The sequence below is a fragment of the Symphodus melops genome (assembly GCF_947650265.1).
Source record: "Symphodus melops genome assembly, chromosome: 16".
Taxonomy (NCBI): domain Eukaryota; kingdom Metazoa; phylum Chordata; class Actinopteri; order Labriformes; family Labridae; genus Symphodus; species Symphodus melops.
In genome coordinates this window covers 1,780,812-1,796,578 of record NC_136706.1, presented here as the reverse complement: position 1 = coordinate 1,796,578, position 15,767 = coordinate 1,780,812, and the positions used below count along the sequence as shown (strand labels likewise).

Genomic DNA, 15,767 nt, shown 5'->3' with positions numbered 1-15,767 from the left:
GTTCAACACTTCCTATATCCCACCACAGGAGGTACATGGACACGCCGTCGGTTTATTTTAGAAAATAACTCAACAAAAATAAATTAAATTCTTCCACGACTCCGCTGCGTCCAGATCAGGTTGCACTCAAGGACACAAAACAAGCCTGATGACTTGTTTCCTGCCACACGGATGCAGATATTTTGTCCTTCCACCTCTTAATCATCCTCCTGGGTCTGTTTTTTTCTCATCGACACCATCTGCATCATTTCCCTGCATGTAATGCATACACTGAAAAACACCACAAACAGCAACAGCCTCAATGAGAAACGTCATGACGTGCCGACATCCCGTACGGGGAACCCCTGCAAACATGCACATCGGTTTAAGTTCAGCTTCCCCTTGGGAGAAACTATTGGAGTGCATGTTGCCTTTTGAGGTTTACAGGCGGCTAATTTGTGGGACATTGACCTCCTGAGCGACCCCCCCCCCCCTCTTTTAAGGAGTCTCTGCAGGCCCATCCGTCTTCCCAGAGAGCCTGTCAGTCTGCGCTCAGGGATTTATCTGGTTGAAAAATGAACCGGCTCTCACATGAAAAGGCGCATGTGAGGCTGCAGGGCTCTGAGGGACCCAACACGATTGTTGGATGCTGCTGTCACCAGAGGTGATACTAGACTGTGTGAAAACCACAAGTTTACCTACGACTTCTTATTCCTGTTGTTTAGTAGAGTGACCGTACGTTAGGGTGACCATATTTTGATTTCCAAAAAAAGAGGACACTCGGGACGGCCATGAGACACAAATTCAGACAGGCTTCTCAGAGGTCTATGATCATGATTTATTCTGCCTCAATGGTGCAAATGTAACTTCTGTAATGAAATCAAATGAAATATGTAACTACCTGTAACTAAATAATAGCTCTCTTTTCAAATAATGTGAAAATATGAACTCTTTGTGTTAGAAAATCCAGCTTTTAATTTATCCCTTTTCAAGGTAACAAGATAAATAATACATTTAGAAAGAATGCTCACAAAAATACTAACTTAACAAACAAAAATGATCTACTTTTAATCTTTTTTTTTTGTCTCATTCATCCTGCTTTTCTTCTTCATCCTCCTTGTCTGACCATCCATATTTTCTGCAGAGCTGATCTTTCCCAGCAGTTTCCAGTTGCTCAACAAATAAGCATAAAAGTCTTTGCAAGACATCTCTTTGCTGTTGCTGTGTAGCTGCTGCAGTGTTTTACACTGTTTTTGTCGTTCATCTGTGAAGCTGCACTTACCCCGGACATTTTCATGATTTTATAAAAAACCCCTGGACACCCCGGACAGGACGTAAAAAGAGGACGTTTGGTCACCCTACCGTACGTCCCACCGTTACGTGTCCCGAGTCCCGTTAATCTGTCTCGGTTTTGAACGGTCCATGTCCTGCTTTCATGCTTGCAGCACCGATTTGTCTGTATATGTCAACGCATGTCTATGCCAAGGCTGCTGCTGTTTTACTTTTAACCAATAAGAGAGTTCACGTCGATACGGCTAGCTTTTACCAACAGCTAGCTTTTACTAACATGACCCGCTCCCTAACAACACGGAGGCTGCAGCTGTCATGACAAAGAGGAAGTCCGAGTCTTCCAAAGAGCTCCAGATTCATTTCACAAATTCATTTAAAAATGACCAAGAACATTTTACCCATCGGACTAATTAATACGTGCAAAACAATTAACAAAGAATATCAAGAACTTTGCACAATGCAAGAGTCCATTTTCAGTTTCACATACTGAGCCAGACAAACAGAAACGTCGGATACAGCAAAGCTGAAGACAAGCACTCAGGAGGGCAGCTTGGCCTACCACTTTGTTTAACCAGTGCAGGTTACTGGTCTGTACAGGTTACTGGTCTGTGCAGGTTACTGGTCTGTGCAGGTTACTGGTCAGTACAGGTTACTGGTCAGTACAGGTTACTGGCCTGTGCAGGTTACTGGTCTGTGCAGGTTACTGGTCTGTGCAGGTTACTGGTCTGTGCAGGTTACTGGTCTGTGCAGGTTACTGGTCTGTGCAGGTTACTGGTCTGTGCAGGGTTCTGGTCTGTGCAGGTTACTGGTCTGTGCAGGTTACTGGTCTGTGCAGGTTACTGGTCTGTGCAGGTTACTGGTCAGTACAGGTTACTGGTCAGTACAGGTTACTGGTCAGTACAGGTTACTGGCCTGTGCAGGTTACTGGTCTGTGCAGGTTACTGGTCTGTGCAGGTTACTGGTCTGTGCAGGTTTCTGGTCTGTGCAGGTTACTGGTCTGTGCAGGGTTCTGGTCTGTGCAGGTTACTGGTCTGTGCAGGTTACTGGTCTGTGCAGGTTACTGGTCTGTGCAGGTTACTGGTCAGTGCAGGTTACTGGTCTGTGCAGGTTTCTGGTCTGTGCAGGTTTCTGGTCTGTGCAGGTTACTGGTCTGTGCAGGTTACTGGTCAGTGCAGGTTACTGGTCAGTGCAGGTTACTGGTCTGTGCAGGTTACTGGTCTGTGCAGGTTTCTGGTCTGTGCAGGTTACTGGTCTGTGCAGGTTACTGGTCAGTGCAGGTTACTGGTCTGTGCAGGTTACTGGTCTGTGCAGGTTTCTGGTCTGTGCAGGCTACTGGTCTGTTTTAACTCGTGTAGCTTAATTTAGCTTCTGAGGGCGACGCAAACCTACACAGCGAGGATTCAACAGTGCGTGTCAGGACATCATCCACGCTCTGGTATTTGCATGATGTTGTTTGGAGTTTTTGTGAAGACGATGGCGAGTTTTGAACAAGCAGACGCTCACTTGTCCTCGTCCAGTTTGTCCATTGATCACTGATCAGCTCTGTCTACACTGGGTCACTTTCACGGTTCAATCAGCACTCTTTAGATTGTGACTCCCTCTCTCCCTTCCTTCCTCCCGCAGCAGCATTTATTATCCTCATTTGTGTGTTTGTGTGTCTGTCTGAAGACGGGGGTCAAAGGGCGAGCGAGCGAGAGTCAAATGAAAAGGATTCCCGGAGCTGCGAGGTGTAAAGGTTACAGATGAGCTCCAGAGACCTTGAGCTCTCCGTCTTCGTCAAGAAACTTGAAGCAATTAACTCTTATCTCACAGCCGAGCCTGTGGGAGAGTGTGTGTGTGTGTGTGTGTGTGTGTGTGTGTGTGTGTGTGTGCAGAGACGACTTATCTGTTTCAGACAGCAGTTCCTTCGCCTGACTGGACAGCGTGAAAGTTCTGCTTGGTTTGGGTTTTGTACTTGATGTCATGGATTTTCCACCCGTGCTTGTAAGAAATGAAAGTGTGCAGGAGGAGAATAAAAACCTGTTCATCTTGTGAATGCAGCAACGCAGCTTTTATTTTCACTATTTTGATCGAAATTCATTTGAAGAGCTGGAAATAAAAAAAACAAAGCCGGAGGAGAATGAAGGGTTTGTTGTGCTGCAGAGATTCTGGATTATTTTTCCTCTTTACGTTTTGAGGTGTTCTGCACCTCATCAACCAACAGGTACAAATAAAGTAAGGCCTCTGCCAGCTGTCAGACTGTCAGAGTCTGATAGAGGACAGCCAGTGGAGCAGGTGGGTGTAAAACAAGCCCTGTGTTTGTTTGTCGTCTCCCCCCCACCTGCTGCTGCTTCCTCCTTTCATTTATTTTGAGTTTCCTCATTTCATCCGCCACTTTTCTGTCGAGTGGTAAAGGTTGTTCCCAAGACCCTCTCACAGCAGGGATCCACACATGGTGGACAGATAACCCGCTCCTGTTCTGATCCGGTTTCTGGATCAGTCCGGTTACACCTACTCGTGCAGATTTGACCGTTTGTTTCGAATCGTATGCTTTCATCATAGTGTGTGTTTTTTTATTTTTTTTGGTGTGACATCTTTTTAACAGAGAAGAACAGAAGCTGCCTCACAGACACCTGTTTTAAGAATCAGTGACCCCAGTTCAGTGTTTATTTAGCTTTTAGCCTGGAAGGACACGCTCACTCACACACACACACACACACACACACACACACACACACACACACACATCCCAGCAAACAATACCACCATTAAGTTACCTCGAAGGTCAGCACAGGTGTGTTTGGCTTCTCCTTTCCTCTGACTGCTCCGACACATGAGAAACAGCTTTTTAGCGGCAGCTGTCACCTTGAAACTCCCGCTCGTGTTTGTTTGGCTCGCGAGTGACCTCGTGACCCTCCAAACACTGGAGGTGACACGTGAAAATGATGGCAACAGTCACACTCACTGCTCAAATTGCTCGTGATGCCTCCTCGAAGATTTTAAGTGAAATTAAAAAAAAAAAAAGAACGAGCTCAGCTTGATTGAGTAGCTGAGTCGAGGCTCATTTCGGAGCTCGGCCTGGTAATCTAGGAGTGATAGATTTTCTTGTACAAAAACATAAACCCTCCCTAAAGTGTTGTAAAGGAAATGTGTACATTTGATTTAAAGTAACAGCTGCTTTACGATAATAATGTCAGACAACAAGTCTCTCAAAGTCGCACATTTATTTGATCACACGTGATTATAAAACACAGGAAATGTACAATATTAAGTGTAACGCTCGTGTTGTTTTTGTGTGTGTTGGGACGTATGTTGAAATATAGTATGAATAAAGTTTTCTGGCTTGAGTCCAGCTTGAACCTCGTGAGCTTTAATGACTGTCAGCCAAGCATGTCAAGTCTTTTTCGTTAGCTGGTTCGGCTCCCTGCAGGTTCCTCGGCTCCAATTCAGACTTGTTCTGTCGTAATCAGAGCAGCTGGATGTGTTTGCCAACAGCACAGGTCCACAGTGGATATCATGTGTGTTTGTTTCTGATCTTAAATGATTGTAGAGCCAAGAGACATTTTGGATTGTTTGTAAAGTAAAACGCTGAGACGTTTGTTAATGAGACTATTTATAAAAGTTGAGAACATGGCACCGTAACATTTGGTGAATAAGATACCTTTTTTTTTTTCATCTCAGAATGTGCAAATACGAAATACACCCGCACATTAATGCTGAGAGTTGTGTGTTTTATTTTTATCTAAAGCAGACACATGACACGATTTACAACTCATGTCCATTCATTGTGTATCACAAGCAGCCGCTTCGCTGTCGCAAAGCATGCTGGGATACATAACGAAGCGTACCCGACTGATGGCGCCACTTTTTGTCAGCTTGATGAAAATACTTTTAATGGTTGTTCATAAAAATTGGATGATATCCCTGAAGACTATGATAGTTTATTATTATTATCATTATTATTATTATTATTATTATTACTATTATTATTATTATTATTATTTTAAATACAAAAGCTGCATCACAGGTAATACATAAATCGTTGGTATATTTTGTAAGTTCCAGCCTCAGGACCACTATGCTAGTTCCAGCATATTTACATTTACGATACACAAATACAAAATAAATAAAATTCTCTTGGCGGTGGCTTCTGCTCGTTCTCCTCTCCTTCTCATTTGGAGGGCGGCTGCCGGGAAGGTTGACCACCTGAGAGAGGAAGTCTGCGGCGGGCGTTGGAAATGAAATCACTTCCTGCTCAGGGTCTGAATTTAGTCATGATGGGGTGCAAAAGGGGGGATGTTTACATACGACGGGGGGGGGGGGGGGGGGGGGGGGGCTTCTGACACAATAGGCTCGGAGCATGTTTGTTGGATGACGACGGGCATTGTCCTGTGGAAGTGTGTGCCCTCTCTTTTCATCGCTCTCTCAATATCTTAAGTACAAGTACAAGTAAGCCTTTTAATGTGTGCATGTCCTCAATGCATGCTGGGATACCTGTGCTCATATTTGTGTTTTCTGCAGGGTGCTGTAGAAGACTACGTGGAGAGCGAGCACAGTCTCTTGGCAGCTAGTGGAAAAAAAAACCCTCCTGCAAAGAGCAGACGATAATCTGGATTCAAACACAGCTCAACACACTGCTTTTAAATGACGTTCAGTTGAGCAGACGTGGGAGCAGGTGTTTTACGTTTTCTGTGTCGAATGTGACTCTTCCTTCCTTTCTTTCTGTCTGTCAGCGTCTTGGCCTGCATGATGGACCTATCCGCTCACCTCGGCCATCTCGGTTACTCTGTGTGATATAAATCCAAGAACAGGACAACACACGCAGTAGTTTAGGGTCCTCTGGTTACAGAAGGATCCAGTGTTTTGGGTGACTTTTGGACCATGTTTTAAACGAGGGAACAGATCTACCCCTGCGGTGAGAGTCCATTGGTTGGCAAAACACGAAACCTCAGTGACCACAATCCATTTCAGATGACAGACAATAACTGTGTGAAAACACTTCACGACAAAAGGTAGTAAAACTTAAACGCTGTATAGTGTGTTCAGCCTCCCTGCACTGATATAAAACACTTCATAAACCTGCATTAAAATGTATTCAGAGGAGGCGCTCGCCTGTTTATCTACACGGTCCGTGGTGTCTGCTGCAAATAACCAGGCCCTAAAAATGTCAGCTCTTCCCTGTAGTGGGAGACATCGTTTAAAGGCAGGGTTGGTAATTCTCCAAAACTAGCATGACTCTGTAAGTAGCATTCCCTCAGCGCTCCGTCTGAAGCCACGCCCCCCTCTCACCATCGCATTACATTATAAAGGTGTTCAATTAACTCGTTTATATTTTGCACGTTAGGAAATTATCAAATTGAAGTTCATACTTCAGTCTAAAAATATTGAGAAAACAAATCAATTGTTCTTCTACTTGATTTATAGATCATTACTTTTAGGTAAGTAAATCTTATAATAATTCTTTTACTTGAGTACAATAATCTCTTTCAATGGAGCGACTGAAAGACTGAACCCTTAACTATGTAAGTATCACATTAAAAAAAAAAGCATCTCAGAAACACTGTGAACGCAGCATAATCTCATTCAGGGAAAAATCACAGCGAGTAAGAAAACTGAAGGGAGGGGCGCCAAAATCCTCACATCCTCTTTATTTGATCTTCATTATATTTGTGTGTGTGGTGAAAGCCTCCCAAAAGGCATCAAGTGGGCATCATTCGAGGGAATTCAACCGACAGAGAAGAGTGTTGAGCCCCCCCTGGTGGTCTTAAAGGGTACAACAATTCAGACAACTGCATTTTTAACTGGATGTACATTTCTAAATGTCTGACTTGTATCTATCTCTTCTCCTTATTTATTCCATAATCTTCACGCTGCACATCCCGTCTTGGTTGACTTCACAGGAATGTGCTTTAGCCCCCCCCCCCCCCTCTAGGTTTGAGTGTCAGCCTGGATAACACAAGGCGGGGGTTAAAGTTAGAGGTAGAGGGAGTCAGGCTGGGGGTTCAGTGTGTTTATACTGAGATTAGGGGGGTGACCTATCCCCTTTGTTTCCTCCTCAAAGCTCGCTCTTTTTCACAAGTGCTCTCCACTATTCTTCAGCCTCTGAATGAAGCAGCGCTGGAGACATTAGTGGGATTAAAAGAGAAAGAAAAAGACCTTCAATCAGGCCCTAAAATGAAAGTTTCCTGACTGGTAAACATCAGCAGACAAGCTAAATATTTTTGCTTTCCGTCAGCTGCCAAATTATTTTCCAACTTGCGCAGTGAATTGACATATTTACTCTCACTTGTCGAACGCTGAAAAGTTGCCCAGACTTCTGCAGGCCCCAGAGGTAGTTGTGGGGAAAATCCTGTTACATAACACTACACTCATAATTTACAAAAAGCAGAACGATTACAATGGCTACACTGACAGGGCTAAAAAAAAAAAAGAACAAAAAAAACTGTAAATGTATTTTGGGTACGACTTTGAGGGATTCTTTTAAAAAGCTCCTACGATGGTTTGAATTTAGACTGCAGTGCCCATTTTAAACACTAGGGGTCAGAGTTACAGACTGCTCCTTTAAGGGAGGGAATCAAAACACCTCAACGACCTGATGGTTTGACATTTGTGGTTTGTATCAAGATGAGTTCAACATTGTGTTTATAAATAGAGACAGATAAAACGAAAGGTCTTCAACCAGTCAGGGCTGAAGGGTCGTGTTAGCTCTTCTCTGTTTCCCAGCACAGGAATTATCTCTGTCCATTAGGGAGCCTGGGCTTCATCAGGAGTCACGGCCTCCCACCCTGGCTGCCCCCTCTCTTTCCCCCCTCCCAGATGAGTGACCCCGCAAGGAAGAAAGAAGACGCTGAATCTGGAATCGGACCACTTTTTGACCCCCATCATCCACAACAGGAAAAGACACGCCATGACAGTGACAGGCTGGAGGAAAAGGAAGGAAAATCACCACCACGCAGCAGCAGCAAAAACAGAAAATGAAGGCGCCTTGTTTGGCTTGAGTCCCCTGAGAACGTCTGCTTTGGCAGATTGCAACCATTCTGATCAGGAGCCGGTGTCGTGATCGCTGCAGAGGAATGTACAAGTATCTTTAAATTGTAGGCAATAAACACTGTGAGCTAAGAAGAGCTAAAGAGTTAACTAGCTTTTTTAAATCTTGAAATATGGCTCGACATTCCTCTGAATTTTCAGAATAAAACGTCAAGCTTTAGTTGTGAAGAATGATTATTTTTTGATGCTTATCGACCATCTCGACTGAAATTTTATGTTTGGTGCTAATTTCCCATTTCTTTTTAATTTATAAACATTTAGCAATTTCGATCCACTTTATATCTCAAACCCTCTTTTCCTCTTCACAATCACATCGCTTTTTAAACCTTCAAATCAAACTGATCATTTTAAACTCTGCTCCGGGTTACTCTGTCTCACCCTCCACATCCTTTCCTCTAAGTGTGCCAAAAACTTTGAGAGGCTGCAGAGGCTACCAGCAGGGCGAGGAACGGGAGGAAAACATTTGGTATCTATAAACTACGCTTTCTCATAATGGAGTCGGATCCTGAGAATGAAAACATAAACATGTGGTAAAGACGGGTTCACTGAGGAAATGACCCCAGGACACAAAGAAGAAGAAAAAAACAGTTCCTTGTCTTATAATGTCAAAATATTTCCCAAAAATAAATCTGCCATTTCAAATATATCAAGTCCAACATGTGAAGTATTTGACATGTTTAGTCCAATACTGCAAACAATGGACTCAGAAAGCCAAAGCAGCACAGTTCCTGCCTTAACACAAGCTTTTTAAGAAGACCAATATCCCACATATGAAAAGTTTGAGAGTTATATTTGGACATCTATGAATTAGAAATGTCAAAACAACTAGACAAAGTTTCTTTTCGCTCCTATAGGGAATTTAAATCATTATTTCGGGGCTTGCTTTGGGGGGATATAAGTGGACAGAGGGAGAGAGAGAGAGAGTAGGGATCAACATGTGGGAAAGGAGCCACAGGTTGGATTTACACCCGGGTCGCCTACCTCGAGGACCAACAACCAGCAGCGGCCTGCTCCTTTAGGAAACTTAAAACGACCATTTCAAACTTTAGGAAGGACTCTGACGTGTTTTAAACTGATCAGCATGTTGGCTGTAAATCTTTCAGGTTTTGTCGTTAGGCTTTTTATAAAGTAATAAATCTGTATCTTTAAAGCTGGTCTTACACAACCGACTAAAGTCAGAGAGCATTTTTAAAAGTTGGAAAACGTCTTGCTTGAGTTGAAGCGTCTTTCTGTGACCACGTTTGATGTAAATTAATCTTAACTAACATAATTATGGGATCTCTTTAAAGTCGGTGGCTTGTCTTTTCTTTTTCCTTCTTCTTTTATATTTGTGGTTGTATTTATCGGCTGCACAGTGCTGCAGGGGTTAGGGATGTTAATTGCCTCACAGCGAGGAGGTTGCTGGTTTGAATCCCCGTCTGACCGGAGCGTCTCTGTGTGGAGTTTGCATGTTCTTGGGGATCTCTCCGGGTACTCCGACTTCCTCCCACAGTCCAAAGACATGCTTATTAGGTCAAGCGCTGACTCTAAATTGTCTCTACATGTCAGCCCTGAGATTGACTGGAGAACAGTCCAGGCTGTAACCCCGCCTCCCTCCCAATGAAAAGCGATATGATGTATGAACTTTATTTTTTATTTTTTTATCTATAATGAACTATAAGGGCTATAAAGGTTTGGCTATATTTCCTGTAAATTTACATTCAGCTCAAGTCAATCATGCCATCATATGAAACAACACATCAAACTTCATCAAGCATCACATAAAGATTCTCCAGAAGGAGGAATGAATCCCATGATCCGTTTTAAAAGTCCAAACTCATGCAATTTGCCCCGTGTAGAAACCAGCAGGGTAAAAGCGCCCTCTAGTGGCCAGTTTGATACTTTAGTGGAGCAAACCTTTCCTCCCCAAGCTCAGAAGATCAGGTCTTATTGTTCTGTGCTGTAATTTGATTAGATGTAAATTATTGCTAGGATAATGCAACACTGGAGGTTCGAGATGAGTAAGTGGAAGTGTTACAAAAGGAGCACTTCATCACCACATTATTGCGAATCATTTTTCAGAGTACCGATGTGAATCTTTACACCTTTGAATTGTTTTTCACAGTTAATTTACATCCCTTTTTTTTTTCAAGTTGCGATAGAGTAATATCTATATAATATCGCATAAAGACAAAACAAATGCAAAGTCATATATGTTCCTTTTTCTAGTCTATTAGGCTAATGAGGTATTTACAGCAAAGTAAAAAATCATGGAATCGAACAAATCTCACCGTTGGACTCTGACGTCATCACGCTTCCATACGTGCTCGTCTTGGCAACCAATCATAGCGCCCCTCTGTGTGTTGACTCAGTCCACTTTGTCAAACAGTCTCTCTCTCTCTGTAGTTTTTAATGCCAGGTGTGATTCAGGTCTGACTCTGAGGCGATATGATCCCGAAGCAAAGGTTCGTCCTGTGGATGCTGCTCTGCTGCTCCGGACTCAGGACCGAGGCCATCGAGCCCATCAGCACCAGCATCGCGGTGGGCATGGCTGCAGCTCTCACCGGGTTTCTAGCCAGCTACCAGAACATCTTCTACTATTTCCACGAGTGCTGTCGCCCCGAGTGGATTTATTTCAACAGGACAGGTAAAGAAAAAAAAAAGAAGCGTACACACATCAGCAGGTGTTATGATTAAAAGAGTGACCGTGTTGACGGATGACATTGTCCAAAAAAAAAAATAACTGAACCAGTCCTCATTAAAGTCTGTTTGTGTAGTTTGTCATCAAATACACATTTCACAATTATAATTGTGAAATGTGTATTTTAATCACCGAAGAGTGTCACCAATTAAAAAGGTAACCATTTAAACCGTAACACCTGTACATTACTTTTCATCGGTTTCCTCTAACATCGACTCAGTTTTTATTTGTGTAATGTTTTGCCGAGTGGATATATTTTCATACATTGTAAGTTACCGATAAAAATACCTAATTTAACTCTAAATATATTTGATTAAGCATGGCAAATATTATTACTGCTGCTGCTGCTGTGTTTGACCGGCAGTGTCGCTCGTGTGTGACGTATGCGGAAGTTCCAAGTTATAAAGTGAAACAAAAAAAAAAGCTAGCCTAGTGATTAGCCAGCGCGGTTTCTCCGTGCTGTTATGATTCATTTCGGCGGTATTTACGGTAGTTTTCAGGAGTTACTTAGCTGTGACGATGAAAGCGGCCCACCTGTGTGTGTTGCTGCTCGCTGCCGTTTGGACGGTTAACGCCTTCGACCCGTTCACCACCACCGTGGTGTTAGGACTCGGCGCCACACTGGGCAGGACTATTTACAATTATTTACATGAAAGTTGTGATCAGAAATGGATAGCCTTTAATGCCACAGGTGAGCAAAATAAACAAGTTTATTTTTAAATAACGAAGAGATCATTTTTTGAACGTTGCCATGGTAACGACCTGAGGGCTGTTTTTGTCTCTTTTTCAAAAATTCATTTACACCTGGATTTAGATTACAGTTAGAGTTAGGATACTTTTATGTTATTATTTCCTTGAGGGTTTGCAGCAGCCTTTTTACGGAAATGAAAGACTCAAGGTGTGTGACATTAAGTAAACAGGATCTGGATGACAAATAGTGCTGCTCCTTTAATTTCATGTCTAGTGGTCCAAAGCTCCAGATTTAAGCCAGAAGCAGTTTAGACACCACAAAAGATGTTTTTGTCTCTAAGGCTTCCTGACATGCTCTTTCCAATGATACAACATAGTTAAATAGTTTTTGTTCATTTGTTGTTGTTGTTGTTGTTGTTGTTGACTCTGCAGCTCTGGAGGCAGACCTGGAGAGAAAACTGTTCGGACAGCACATCGCCTCACGCATCGTCCTGAAAGCTGTGAACGGATTCATGAGCAACGAGAACCCCAAGAAGCCCCTGGTGCTCTCGCTGCACGGATGGACCGGCACGGGGAAGAACTTTGTCAGCCAGCTGATTGCAGAGAGTGTTTACAAAGAGGGCATGGACAGCAGCTTCGTTCACATCTTCACCTCAGAGCTTCACTTCCCGCACGCCAGTCACTTCGACACCTACAAGGTACGAAGACGAACGCGAGCTGATCGTCTGAAACAAACCTTTTCTGTCTCTTCTTGAATGGATGTGTCTCTGGTCTCCTCAGTCTCAGTTACAGCAGTGGATCAAAGGCAACATTACCAACTGTGCCCGCTCCATGTTCATCTTCGATGAGATGGACAAGATGCACCCCGGCCTGATCGACAGCATCAAGCCGTACCTGGACTACTACGACAAGCTGGACGGAGTGTCGTATCGGAAAGCCATCTTCATCTTCCTCAGGTAAGGAGAAGACAACATTCCCCGAGTCAAACATTTCCTTTAGAGTAAAAACATTGGGTTTATATTTTTTATAAGAGGCACTCTGCATTCCCAGCCTTGTCGTGTTGAGGAATCTGATCTGATCTGTCCTCCTCACAGAGCGAGGCGTACACTAGTTTGTCTTTGTCTTTCCTGCCCTGTTTGTTCTTTCATGATTTTACACAACACAATTTACCAGCAGTCTGCATGTCGGGATATCTTTATAAATGACATCATGTCTGTGTGATCACTTGTTAACGTCAGGACGTGCATCAGTGAGACGTCGATGTAACGTTTAGTATCTGGAAACAGTCGGTGTGTTTTCTGTCTTTCATCGTCCTCTCAGCAACGCTGGAGGGGAGAGCATCATTCAGACGGCTTTAGAGTTCTGGAAAGATGGAAGAAATCGAGAAGAGATCGAGCTGAAGGACCTGGAAACCCAGCTGTCCCTGTCGGTGTTCAACAACAAGAAGAGTGAGTGTGAATGTGGACTGAGTTGTGTCTCTGCAGACGGGAGCTTCACGGTTCTGATGCGGTCTCCTCATTTGTCCCTCCCTCTCTCAGGCGGTCTGTGGCACACCAGTCTGATCGACAAGAACCTGGTGGACTTCTTCGTCCCCTTCCTGCCTCTGGAGTACCGACACATCGTCCAGTGCGCCATGGCCGAGATGAAGGCGAGAGGAGTCCGTCCGGACCTGAGCGTGGCCGAACAGGTGGCCAGAGATCTGGTCTACTTCCCCAAAGCCGAGAGGGTGTTCTCCGTCAAAGGCTGCAAGACCATCGAGAGCAAGCTGGACTACTACACATAACGCCGGCCCGCGAGGGGGCGTTGACATCGAACACTGTGCACTTTTTAGAAAGAAAATAAAAGAGAGAGAGAGAGAGAGAAACGCTCTCAGCTGACTGAACTCTGCAGAGTTTTATCTGCCCGACTTTGAGCTCTCGTTTGGAGGTCTCAGGTCTCCGGTGCCGCTTCTCTCTTTACACTGAATGAAGAGGGAAAAGAGCGCGGCGCCAGCTCAATGAAAAAGTAATCGGACTGGAAATCCAATCTTCTGTCGCTGATTCGAAGGCTCCGGAGTCTCTCCCCGTTTTGTCGCTGTCCTTCCATCTGTGAAACTCTTTCAATGTGCTTTTTTTTTTTTTTTTTTTTTTTTTTTTTTAACCATTTTAGTATGGGGTTGTCATGACGACAGACTCTTACACTCGGAGACAACGCTAAGTGAATTTCAAACGATGAATCAAACCTCGTTGGTTACCACGGCAACAAAAATAAAAAGTCCTAAATGTAGGGTAAGGTGTCCTGCACGCGGTCTCACATTGCACTCGTGCATTTGTTGCCCACGTGTTTGGACGATGTCACGTCCTCTCTGCTCCGTCTGTAAGACACGTGAACGCCACTTCTGCGTCTTTATGAGATGCAAAAAAAAAAAAGAAAAAAAAAAAAGACTTGAAGATCTTTTATTTGCAGACCTGTCGGGTCTCCTCGAGTGTTGAACCACAGCCTGCGTTCAGGTCACCTGCCTTATTTTCTCTGAATGTCTTAATTTGTTGTTTTTGTTTTTTTAAAGTCAAACAGAGGTGTTAACCTGCGTCCGTCTGTACACGGACAGATTCATGTTTTAGAGCGCTCTGTCACCTCACTGCAGTCTGACTCCACAAAATGATCACAAACCAACGCGTATGAAACATGTTAAGGATTTAAATGTTTAGCTTGTAGGATTTAAAAAAAAAAAAAGAAAAAAAAAAGTGCTGCTTTGTGTCAGTCCGCCTGATGAGCAGTGATCATGATCAGTGAAATGTGAACATGATGTTTTTAAACACGTGGCGTCCTAAAGATTCAGAGTATGATTAAACAACCCGACATCAGTCACGTTCGTCACGTCATTGATTTCAAATGATTCAGAAGATCACCAGTAGATCGTTCTTTAACACGCGTCTTCACACCAAAGTCTTTTAACTTGTGGTTGATGATTTTACGCTCTCGACTCGTCGTATCTCAGGATTATAACGCCGTCTTTCCTCCGGTGAAAACGACTCTCAGTCCCTGAGATCTCCACAAACAAATTCATTATCACAGGGGGAAAAAAAAAACAGCATGATGATCTCGAGGATGAGGACAAATGAACACTAGAAGTGACTCGTTACCATGGGAACGCAGAGTAAAATGAAACGCTTGGGTGTTGAGTACGTGCGTGTAAATCTTGATCTTGGTTGTACATTTCTGAGGCTGTCGGTGATCTTTGCCTTTCTGTTTTCTTTTTTTTGCCTTTGATCCAGAGTATGAACTCAGGATCCTGTTTCTCTCATCTCTCACACACACACACACACACACACACACAGACCCTTCCATGTGTAAGATTTGATCTTCAGCTGTTCAGCGTCGTCTTGTCTGGGTTTGAAAACGACAGAAACACGTCGTGAATCTTTTGTATGTGAAGGATCTTTCAAACTTCTGCTGTTGAAACAAACAAAATCAAAAAATCACAGAATAAAATTTTAACATTTTCAAAACGTTTCTGTGTCTGATGTTCACTTAGCTTCAGGATGAAGGAGAAGAAGAACACAACTTTAAACCAAAGAGGGATGACATGGGCGGCTGTGGATCAGTGGTAAAGCGGGTCGCCTCTGCACTGAAGGTGGTGGGTTCGATCCCCAGCGTGTCTTAACAGCTTCACTAGTTAAGATGAGTTTTGTTTAGCCTGTTTCTGAAATGTGTAAAGTAACTAAGACATGGCGAAACCCAAAGGAGGAACCTTTCAAGCAGCTTTATTTCAGACACAGGACCGAGGGAGAGATCAGCAAAGACCTGATGGTGCATGATCGAGTTTGTATAAACTTTGATCCAGTTTATTTTAAAAGCCGCTTCACTCAGTGAGCGTATATCTGATGTAAGAATCTAGTCGATTGCCAAACGGTGCAAAGTGCAGCTCCAGGTCAGAGAGAGAGAGAGAGAGAGAGATTTTTATTTGTCCCATAAAGTGCAGAGATGAGTCGAGTCTGGTTTGTGATACTTTCTGCCCAGCTTCTGTCTTTTGGTTTATATAAATATGACCGTTCAGTTTTTCACTAGTCATCAGCTTAAAGTTGGTGGCCAGGTTTTATTTTTCAGGATTATGTTTGTAGTT

General features: G+C 43.5%; 1 protein-coding gene across 2 annotated transcripts; it reads left to right on the top strand.

Moving 5' to 3' along the window:
* The first annotated feature begins 10,698 nt into the window (after nt 1–10,698).
* On the top strand, nt 10,699–14,512 carry tor1 (torsin family 1). Of its 2 annotated transcripts, none has more exons than XM_079363944.1 (5): nt 10,699–10,921; nt 12,098–12,363; nt 12,446–12,621; nt 12,986–13,113; nt 13,204–14,512. In XM_079363944.1, the coding sequence occupies exons 1-5, from the start codon at nt 10,723–10,725 to the stop codon at nt 13,446–13,448; spliced, it is 1,014 nt and encodes a 337-aa protein (XP_079220070.1). In that variant the 5' UTR covers nt 10,699–10,722; the 3' UTR covers nt 13,449–14,512. The 2 variants fall into 2 exon arrangements, with proteins under 2 accessions (XP_079220070.1, XP_079220071.1); XM_079363945.1 differs by lacking the exon at nt 10,699–10,921 and adding an exon at nt 11,333–11,666.
* Nucleotides 14,513–15,767: the final 1,255 nt, after the last annotated feature.